Source organism: Coregonus lavaretus (assembly GCF_964263955.1).
Source record: "Coregonus lavaretus genome assembly, chromosome: 20".
Classification (NCBI taxonomy): Eukaryota; Metazoa; Chordata; class Actinopteri; order Salmoniformes; family Salmonidae; genus Coregonus; species Coregonus lavaretus.
The window spans coordinates 37,629,308-37,640,873 of NC_140007.1; the positions used below are offsets into that span (position 1 = coordinate 37,629,308).

General features: G+C 39.4%; 1 protein-coding gene across 1 annotated transcript; it reads right to left on the reverse strand.

The window, feature by feature from the left end:
* Positions 1 to 1,478: 1,478 nt before the first annotated feature.
* Positions 1,479 to 4,934, reverse strand: LOC311147561 (homeobox protein Hox-C10a-like; the record flags this gene model as incomplete). Its single annotated transcript, XM_084184312.1, has 2 exons — positions 3,516 to 4,934; positions 1,479 to 1,759 (listed from the first exon to the last, which is right to left on the reverse strand). Exons 1-2 carry the CDS (start codon positions 4,249 to 4,251, stop codon positions 1,479 to 1,481), a joined length of 1,017 nt encoding a protein of 338 aa, XP_084040438.1. The 5' UTR covers positions 4,252 to 4,934.
* Positions 4,935 to 11,566: the final 6,632 nt, after the last annotated feature.

Below are 11,566 nucleotides of genomic sequence, written 5' to 3' on the forward strand. Positions count from 1 at the left end.
CACGCTTCAGCTGCGCGAGACGTGGTGTTCCACCGGGAAGGGAAACAAAACAAACAGCAAAACATTCAAAGCCAAGTAAGAATTTTATTGTCTGTCTACAATAACATAGCTGTTACCTGAATTATATTCTTGTCACTCTCATGCTATCCTAAATAGGCTTATCGTGTAAAATATTGAGCAAATTAGGACATTAAAACAGCTTATAATAATATTACATGGTGTCTAAAAAGGCTCAACTAATAAACAGGAAAGCTCTTTAGACATAATATCTCATAAACTGTTCTAACGTCTCCAGAAATCGCAACCGTGTAGACATAATAGACAAGACCAGTAGCAACAATAACAAGAGCTGTCAAACCAGCGCCATTGGCAGACCAACCGGCAGACATAGGCTATTCATCTCCAAATCACAGCAGAATAAATATATATTTGTGTCCTACCTTGAATTTCCTCACACACTGTCGTCGTGGTCCTCATTTATTCATGATGTCCTTGTTGTCGTTGTTATTGTTGTTGTTTATCATCCATCCGTTTCCTTTATTGCTGAGATAACCGTGCAGTATCCTCAATAGAAGTCTGCAGCCTGCCTCCATAGCAGAGGGAGCCCGTCGAGCGCGTTCGTTCCATCCAGTAGGCATAGCAGACCCTCTCCACTGTGTAGAATAGCCTATCCATCCTCTCCTCCACACACCTTTAAACTATGCAGCTTAACTGCAGCAGCCAGCTAGCACATTATATTTGCAGATCATAAAATCCACCCCTAGCTCGTGCTTCTATCACGAGACGATCCTGACGTTAGAATTTTATGACCTTGACTTAATGTGCTCACCTGGATAATATTTTAATCAACGTATTAAAACGGCCATGATCTTCCCAATCTCTCTTATCCGCAGCCTCTCTCTCCTTCCCTCTCTTTCTCTCTCTCTCTCTCTCTCTCTCTCTCTCTCTCTCTCTTAACAGAGTGCCAAATGGATAATAAGGGGAAGGACAAACTATATTTTATATAGGAATAATCAACGGGACTAATATGACGCGAGCAACAATGTGGATGCAAAAAGTACAGTGCACGAGTAGCCTATCACACATAGCAAAAGCACAAAAAAAAATTAAGACAACAAGATTAAGCTAGGGAGTAAGGGGACATTCCTCAAGAACAAACAAAACAAAGTCTGTTTTCATTTCAGCAGTTCTAAGCTGCTTAAGTGTTGGTGTTCATTACAGGCCTTCACTTTTATTTTTGCTTTATATGACAAGGGCAACGGCACCACTATTTAATGTTCATGTGTTGAAAGGCGAACTCAATTGCTGAAGTCCTTCCTTCATAAAGTCATATACTCTTGGGCATCGTTGAAATATTGTCCTTGTATGATGGAACACTGTGTGTGTGTGTGTGTGTGTGTGTGTGTGTGTGTGTGTGTGTGTGTGTGTGTGTGTGTGTGTGTGTGTGTAAATGGAAGGGTTTTATAGATAATATCATATCAGGTGAAGTTGTAGGCCGCCATAAGATGATCCCGACCACGACTTTCACTATTGAGTTTCTTGAGCTTCATCCTTCGGTTCTGGAACCAGATCTTGACCTGTCTATCGGTCAGATCGATACTCTTACTGATCTCCAGGCGGCGCTCGCGAGACAGATACATGTTAAACAAGAACTCCTTTTCCAGCTCGAGTGTCTGATGCTTTGTGTACGGACATCTCTTCTTCCGTCCACTTTTGGCTTTTAACCAGTTTCCTGGAGCATTTTCCAATGTAAAATCATCTGTAGATATAAAAACATGGAAAAAGTGAGCATAGGCCTACTGAAGGTCTACTTCCATGTTCAAGACAGACTATATCAGGCCTACTGCATTCCAATTGGTCTGGGTCAGGTCTGCACTGCCGCATTGCAATGTCTTGACTGTCTCTGCCAATCTTTATCTGAAATACACATTCAAGTTCTTGAGCTTGAATCAAATGTCAATGCTCTATAAATACATGGGTTCAATAAGCATCTATTTTTGTCGACTTTCTTGGAACGCTTTGAACGAAAATGCCTATTCATTTTGAAGGGATTCTACAGTGTCTGTCCCTGTGCTATAGGCTTACAGGCTTTGAGGCTATAGGGGTACTATACAAGCACAGCCATCATATAGCTTATTTGGTTTGAGGCTATACGGACACTCAAAATAGATTGGAAATAGTTTAATAATTAATTACGCAAATTCCATTTTGCAGGGTACACGGATAACATGTTTGGTTAGTCCTACGCTCCCATTGCCTTAAAAATGTCCAACAGTTTGAAACGATTGATTAAATGAATTCAAACAAGAGGAGAATATAAGAAGGGTATATCTGAATTATCAATGGTCTTATTTCGCTCCTAAAAGACGATCCAAAGGAAATAATATAGGCATATTGTTTCGATAATATCAAATGGTAGGCTACATTGTGGCGGTTTAGCCTATAAATAGCGCTACTGCAAGATGTGTAGCCGAGACTGTTTATAATACAAACGATGGATATTTTTAAAACAGTGCAGCAGCATAAATTAACTAAAAGTTGTTTTCATTCAAGTTAGCTTACTTTTTTGGGGGGGTCAACTGGAATTGTAGGGGGACTATAATGCTGGTTGTATCTTAATAGTTGTTTGGTTGAATCTTAGTTGTATAATAATAATAATAATAATAATAATAATAATAATAATAATAATAATAATAATAATAATAATAATAATAATACATTGAACATTCGTTAATAATATATATATTCACCATTTTTATTTCCTTGTATAGGTTATCTATCCACCATAATAATTAAAATGCCGTTTAAGCTTTTTTCTCAATCAAAGAACTCAAGTAGTATTAACTATCCATCTTTATGGATGTTATTTCCGTCTAAAAAGTATATCGTAGGCCTACACTGTTTTACCGAACACAGTCATTATGGAAATTGAGGCGTGTGTGTGTTTGTGTGTGTGTGTGTGTGTGTGTGTGTGTGTGTGTGTGTGTGTGTGTGTGTGTGTGTCTGTCTGTCTGTTTGTCTGTCTGTCTGGTCTATCTGTTTTACGGTGCACGCGCGTTATGCGTGTGTGAGCTTGTTTATTCCAATGATAACTGCCCATCTCACGTTCGCACATAAATAGAAAGGTGATAAATGCCGTCGCCACAGTAACCCCTGCTAGGCCAGACCGTTAAATACCTGTTCAGAATGTCTCCGATATATAACATAGCGTAGATATACAGTAGCAAACTAACAATATAAAAACGCACACACTGAATGACATGCTTAGCTGATGCATGCAGATGAGATTTTTGTATGCTATTTGCCGCAGGCTTTATTGTAGGATTTTAAGTACATTGCACTGTCTGTGTGTATGTGTGTGTGTGTGTGTTGAAGAGAGAGGGAGGTAGAGAGAGAGAGAGAGAGAGAGAGAGAGAGAGAGAGAGAGAGAGAGAGAGAGAGAGAGAGAGAGAGAGAGAGAGAGAGAGAGAGAGAGATAGAGAGTGGGGGGGGGGGGGGGCGGCTTTTTGGATTACCTTTCAATTCGTCAGAGTGTTCAGAACAACTGTCAGTCTTTGCACTCTCTTCTTTCTTGCGCTTTCGCTGTTCATCCTCTTCGATGCCCATTTCCTCGCTAACTTTCTCCTGGGTAGATTCTCTTGGTGATTCAACAGATGTCGTCACCGGATCCAAAGAAGCAAAGCCTGTCCCGAACTGCTCCCCTCGCTGTCCCCTGCTCTCTCCGGGGTATACCCCTCTTACTCCTCCATAACATTCGGACGCCTCCGAGACAGCGGTTTGGTCCGTCTGACTGCTGCTATTGTTCCCAAGCCGAATGTAAGTAGCCGACTCTGTAGTGTCCGTATTAGCCCTGCTGCTACTGTCACCCTGATACAGACAACAGAACGCCTCCTCTTTGACGTTGTCGGTTGGAAACGAACACGGTTGGAAACTGGACTGGGCAACAGGTTGCTCGTCACTGTTAGTTTTAGAAGCTGAGGTCCAAGTGCCCAGTTGGGATGACAGGTAAAGCGCATCTTGGTAGGAGCGGAGAGGGTGGCTACTCGGAGGAACCTCGTCTTTTTTGGAGAGGGGCGATCCAACTACTCCAAAATGTCTCATCATTGAGCATCCATACTCAGATGCAGCCGTGTGGATGTACATTCCTGGGTTGCTGCTGGAGTAGCCCTCGCCTCTATAGGAAGATGATGATCCTCCCATCAAAGAATCCACCAGGAAATGACCGGCAGCCATGTTATCCTGGCATGACATTATTTGTATTGTTGGTGTTGTTGGTGTCTTTTGTGTTCCTGTGGTAACGGTTTTTCTCGAGGAGAATAAGGACAGTAGGACACTGACAACTTTTGGGAGCCAAAAATATCAGCAACATAATTATGGATTCTTGGAGCGCAATGTCATGTGATTTTCAGACCAATAGCCGTGTAGAAGTGGCCTTGATGCTCCAGACTAAGGTGACGTCAGCGCGGTCAAGTTGTTAAGCAAAGGGACTCTTGCACGGTGCAAGGGTGCCATCTAGCGGAGAGATTTAGGAAAAGAAAGCCACGGGAGGAAGGACAAAGGGGGTAGAGAAAATATTTTGCAATCAGTTATAGCCGAAATGAAATATTGTTCAATATGTAATCGTTAAGATAGGCTAACATAAAACAAGACAGCGCAAATAATTCGATAAATATGATTATTTATTGGAAGTCGCTGCAATGCCACTATAGGAAAGCTTTTTCGTTTTGGTATTCGTCAATACATTGAGATAATCCAATGGACGTACATTTTATTAGCACCACTCTCGGGTAGGCCTAGGCTTGTTAGGCAAACTGATTTTCATAAAAGGTAGACTTTGCAATAACCTAACCTATACAATCAAATCACTGTAGCTACTCGTTGTGGCACCAGCAGTTGCATACGAACGTTTGTTCGATTCAAATCTATTAAAAATTTTAACCAATGTGAGTATTCCAAAGTATGTTTTTGTCTTTAATTATTTTAGCAGCCCTGTTTTTCTAGAGCATTTTACGGTAGGGCTATTCCTTTCATTTATAGTCCTAGTAGTCCTAGTAACACCTAGGCCTATGTATTGTTGTTTTTTGAAGGCTACACCAGTGTTGATGTTTTTTTGTTTTGTTTTTATCACCAAAAGCTAGAACATTAAATTAGATCTATGATGCATCTACAATTTATCATGAGCCTATAAAGAATGGGTGGTGCCAAAATATTTTTCTTTACGTTCAAAATTATATGAAGGATTATTATATTATATCTGGTCCTTTCTTTTCCACTCCAACTCGTTTGTAATTCGTGCCTAATATCTAATTCATTTAAATGCAGGCATGATTTCAAATTGAGGGAGAAAAATATAAATTTACGCCACGTGTAAATGTTTATTGAAGAGAAAATTATTAGCCATTTTTTAGACAAATATCAAGTGTAATTCCATGTGTCCATTTAGACAAGTAAGCAGACATTTATGTGTAGGTTTTTTAATTTAGTACTAATTGAATCTTTGACTCAGACATATGTTGTTACATATATAATATATACTATAGTTTATATACATTATTAGAAAAAAAAGTTCTGGATAGAACCAAAATGGGTTCTATGCTTGCTTCATATATGGCACCCCTTAAGGTTCTATATAGAACCGAAATTGGTTCCATATATTATCCTACATGGAACCCAAGCGTTCGATTTTGAACCAATGTTGGTTCAATGAAGAAGAACCAACCCCTGGGATTCTCAACAAAGAACCCTACAAAAGGGTTCTATATAGAACCTTTAGGGATGCCATATATGAAGCAAGCAATAGAACACTTTTTGGTTCTATCCAGAACCTTTTTTTTCTAAGGGTGTAGGGTACATACTATAGTTTCCCCATGAAAATAACGTTCTAGCATTTAAAACGTTGCATAATGAAAATCTTGTTTTCCAGTAAGGACTCTAGTTCATGTTTTCTGACATTGATAAACCAAGGCGAAAATATCATTTTATTTTTCAATGTATCATTTTTGTATGCCTATTCACATATTGTTTTGAAGTTAAAATATAAGAGTACGAGTCAAAAAAAAATCTATATGCAGGACGGTTTAACATGTTCATACATTATTGTGTTTCCCTATTTTGAAATACCTTCACAGTGTTAGTCAACACCAGAATCCAAAAGATGCGCATAGTTTTTTCAGCCGAAGGCCTATGAAAATGCCTATCCATAAGGCGTATGTCTAGTGTTTTTGTTGTTTTTATACTCAAATATATATGTCAACACGATTGATATTCCGATTACTAAGGTAATACAATGACATCGACAAACAGGTTTAGCAACTACTGCCAAAACAATGCAGGGCCCCTTTAAGGCGCGTGTTATTATTGCTGCTATGCCGCTTTATAATGAAAGGGGCAATCCAACCTATTTTTTTCATTTCATTTCATCACGATAAATGATAAGTAAGAATTATCAGACTTGCTCGTCTTGTATTTTAAACTGATGCAAAAATGTACGAATGGTTACTAGGCCTATATCTCACTTGAATTGGAACAGAGAAGGAAACGTCTCCGTGAACTTCGAGGTTGTTTAAGTCTAGCCCATAGCCCCACAACTCATTCTGTTCCTTGAGTCAAATTTAGACAACATCAGAACAATTTGAGTTGCATAGCAAAAAGTAAAAACGAGCCGGATGAAAAAGGTATAAGCATATTGACAATTAGAGACGCTTTGATTAATTTCGAAGCAAATAACTAATAGTCTAACTAATAGCCTAACAGCAATTCATGTAAATTATTAATGTTTATGTGTATTGAATGGTGTGATGCCAAGGTCATTTTCACAACAACAACAAAAATAGCTAAATGCTATGGCCTATTTCAAATAGGAAGATTAGGCTAATACATATAGGCTATGGAGAATGCAGGGATTTCTGTACCAACCTCTAAAAGCTAGAAGTAATGCCAGACTGTTTTGAATGGTGTCCTCACATGTCCATCATTTCATCATCTTGTTAGAAATGGAATCCAGGGCTCTATTCAATCAGATCCGCTTTAGCCAACATCTGCATAGGTTGTTTTGGCGGTGTCCGATGTGAAAGTGCGGTAGAGCTGTCAAATCCACAAGCTGCTCCTGGCATTATTCCTAACGCAGACATTGCCATTGGCTACATGGAGTCACATTAAAAGATGTCCAGCAACCAGCAATTCCATGCAGCCATGTTTACAAGTTGGAACACTGGAATGTGAGATGCAATCTACACCTCCATTAAGATGATAGAAATCCTCATTATTTCATTTAATGATTTTCAATTTGAGCATCATTATTTCTATATAGCCTACACTTTCTCAATCTGAACTTTTAATGTGGGTGTGGCTCCGTGACAATGATCACAAGAGCAGCTGCTCACCGATTTGACAGCTCCAACGCAGTTGGACCAAAACCACCAAAACATCTGCTATGCCGGTGTCTGCTATCACCGGTTAATGCTTGATCTGATTGAATCTAGGCCTCACAGTCTTCCATTCTAAAGGAATTTGAGGACACATTTTGTAAACCTATACGATATTTTGTATTAATATGTCTGAGAATATGTTAACAATATCTAACAATGACATTTACGATAAAAATTATGTTTTTGTCCATGCATGCTCTTCAATGGCATGTAGCCTGTAGGCTGAACGCTAGTTTTTAGTGTCTTGATTTTGTTCTGAACATTACCCACACATAAGCAACTACAGGTAGAACAATGTTACATTTTTAGAGTACGTTTAGTGCACCAACATAGTATAATTGTACCTACGTACGGAATAAAAGGGATATCATGTTTATTATCTTACAATTTCCATTATCACCACTTTTCTTGTTTTCACAACATACATGGAACCTGAGGTATGGCTATAGAGATATAGGACTCATCTTTGTATCTGTGCCATTATAGCACCTGTGACAGCATGGGCAGCGCCATTGAGGCTATCTCCATTTTGAAGTAGTCCATTTTCTTCTTCACTATTGTCTTATCCGTCCTGATAACACAGTTGGACATGACGTCAACAGGGAGCCCATGCTGATATGGCCTTTTGGCCACTAGAGGCCTCTATGGGTATGGCATTCAATTATATTCTAGACAATTAAAAGTATTCTCAAATGGGTTTTTATTGTTTTGTGATAGAGATATAATGTTAAATGCTGCTGTAATGTCACATTTAGAAGGCTATTAAGTTGGCAAATGAAACCAGCACCCTGAAATCATGATATTTATATGTGTAATACCCCCATGTCATAACCTTGAGTGAAAATGCAGAATGCGTGTGTGTGAGTGTACCTTTCTCTATCTACTTCAAAATGTGATGTTTGAGAAACATCGATGAAGGTCTAATTCTGACGTGAGACTATGAGAGCTACTCTGCGATCTCTCTCTGTGTGTGTGTGTGTGTGTGTGTGTGTGTGTGTATGCCCGCTTACTAGTCATATTATCTAAATTAAGATAAGGATGAATTCTGTAATTGGCCTATATTGAAGATTCAGACCCCATTACATTATTCCCGGAGACGCAGATACCTTTCACGGGTCATTCGTGGTTTGAATAGGTAGGTTAAAACCTCACCTTGAATCTGGGTCATTCCATAATATGAATGTGAACTGTATTTATCATAATATTTCTCACAAAATAGTAATTGGTCAATAAACAATGTCTTTGTTCAGTTTACCTCCGTTTTAAAGGCTATAAGCCCAATAATAAAACGTATCGTCATGATCTGAATATGTTTTACTACATGTGAATCACTATACCTGTGTAGGCTATGTGTGCCTATTTGCCCCTGTTTTTAATGGGAGGGCTATGTGTGTTTGAGGGGGTGAATTGTGTCGATTGGAGTGCTTAGAATGTGTATTTGTCAGTGAAATAAACTGACATATTAATGCCTAGGTGTGAATGTTTTTTGTGTATTTTTTTCTTTTCTTTTGAATGTTATTTTGTGCACATATGGATGTTTTACGCACATTTGTATAGGCCTACTTACCCGCAGAAACACACACACGCACACACACGTAGGAAATGTTTAATTTGCTATACCGTTTTGCCTTCAACGCAAATATATTTACCATCATGCCGACTAGGGAAACAGACAGGCTACACACAGTCAGGATGACGCATAGGCCGTCCATCCGCTTGCCATGTTGAGCATATGGAGACGGAGAGACGCCAAAACTAGTTTGCCTTGTAGGCCACCATGAAATATCTTTCCAATTTGATGTAACGAGGTTATGCTCCTTGCAAGCAGACGCCCACACCCTGTGAATGTGTGAATGTATGGTTGGGGCATGTAGCTTCTTAAAGACAATTATAAATCAAAGGTGGTAATCGGAAAGCACACAACGATATTATATTACATTCCAATATGGTCACAACCACACAAGGGACCGCAGGTTAGTTTCTTCGACGTAGGCTACAGTATATCTACAGCTTTGGGCTTTCATCACATCTAGAGGGAAGGCAAGGCGCCTATGTACGTATAGGCGCATGTACACTGGAAATCACTATGGCGAGAACTCATTGCAAAACAAATATAAAATTGCAATTTATATCCAAATGAGTGCTGGGCCTTTTACATTTTTTATGTAATCTATTTTTGGTTGCAAGCACCCGTTCGTTTGTTTATGCAAGAGGATATATGTTGAGTACGTTATCCCCCTTCACCTAAGTGGCGAGTGGTCTAAGGCACTGCATCTCAGTGCTTGAGGCGTCACTACAGACCCCCTGGTTCGATTCCAGGCTGCATCACAACCGGCCGTGATTGGGAGTCCCTGTAGGCCGTCATTGTAAATAAGAATTTGTTCTTAACTGACTTGCCTAGTTAAATAAAGGTAAAATAAAAAATTAAATAAAATAAAAACTCATTGCAGAATTATTTTCTAAATCTAGGCCTATGACAAGCTACTCTCGGAGGAACTTGATAGCGCGGGCTTGTGCTTTCAAAACACTGCATTCCTATTATAAACCACGTTCACGAACTAATTTGGGATGCACTGGTATTATTATACAGACTTTTACATAAAACGTCTATGGAAAACAATAGCATCATACATTTGATAACCATCGCGTGTGAGACAAGGCTCCTGTGTAATGTGGAGGTAGGCCCATCGTGGTAGAACATTATTTCTTGAACATTCCCCTTTAATCTGGCAAACACAAAAGTCCTGACATAGCAGCTGACTAAAATGTGGAGAAAATGATTGAGCACAAACATAATTTCAAGCAATCCAGCATTAATTACAACGACACGTAATTTAGACAATTTATTTATCCTTCTCAACTGAAAATATGTTAGGACAAGATAAAGGAATGTTAAAAACATCAAAGAAATTAAATAGGCCTTCAGTACTCACAAAACACATAAACCATAACAATGACACATACATGGAGTCAAAAACACATACATTCTAATTATTTGAGCGGTGCGTAAAATGCCATTCAATCCATTCAAATAACCGTTGGCCACTATCACTTCAAAAAGAGTCATCAAAGATCTCGCTATTTGTTGGGTTAGTTCCTTTTCAACGTAATTGAATCACCAGCCATGTATTTGCTCTCACGAAATGCTATTCTTCAGGCCGTCTCATTGGATTCGTCTGTGACAGACCCGCCATTTTCCTTCCTAATAGCCAAGCGCGCAACCGGATCAGCTCAACTGAACCAACCACCCGCTGCATTGTATCCTCTCTCTCTTGTCATCTCTCAGGATCAATCACGATTACCACATTAAAACTATAAGACAACCAAAACAAAATAAAATGTAATTCAATATGGAAGATCCCATCTAGGCCTACACATGACGTATGAATAAAAGCATCCATCAAAAGAATAACTTGATGTTTCCAGTGTCCTATAACTTTATAAAGCCTATTGAAGGAAAGGAAACAAAACATTGCTCTCCCATTGTGCGACCAACACATTCCGGGGTGAATTCTGGCCCCCTGTGGTTGATAGGCAGCAGTTTGAGAGGCTCCAGCCTCTGCAGTTAGAGGACGGTGACGATGTGTGGCAAAGAAATCCAACAAATTACCAACGTCATCGTCCCAGGGCCAAGGTTGGTGGGTGTGACAAGAGAAGTCTTCTAGCCTTGATCTCTCCCTGCTAGCATCTCCCTCCTCCTCCCCTGTCACAACCAACATCCCCCTCTTCCGCCTTCAGCTTCAGTCTGGAGGGAGACTGTGTAGTGTGTAACATAGAACAAACACACACACACAAAGAGAGAGAGAGAGAGTGATAATATAATATAATGGAATTCTGCATCCTTCTCAAAGAAGAACATAACCCAAATGCATTATCTATACATTATTTTCCATAAGAAACGGTGGAAATATAAGTAAGTATTAAAGCTCATGCCAACATGTTATAAAACTTCTCATGCCTGAAAACGTATACATTTTACAGGGACAATAAAGTGTATTTACTGGGCGTGCTAAAGCTGGCAAAGTTACCTGCTGTAGTTTAATGGCAGGGGTCAAAGTTGGACTCTCTACACATTCCTTTTTCCGTTCCCACTCACTCCCATTGGTCGATTCCCCTCCTGCACACATTTCCAGGCTAAA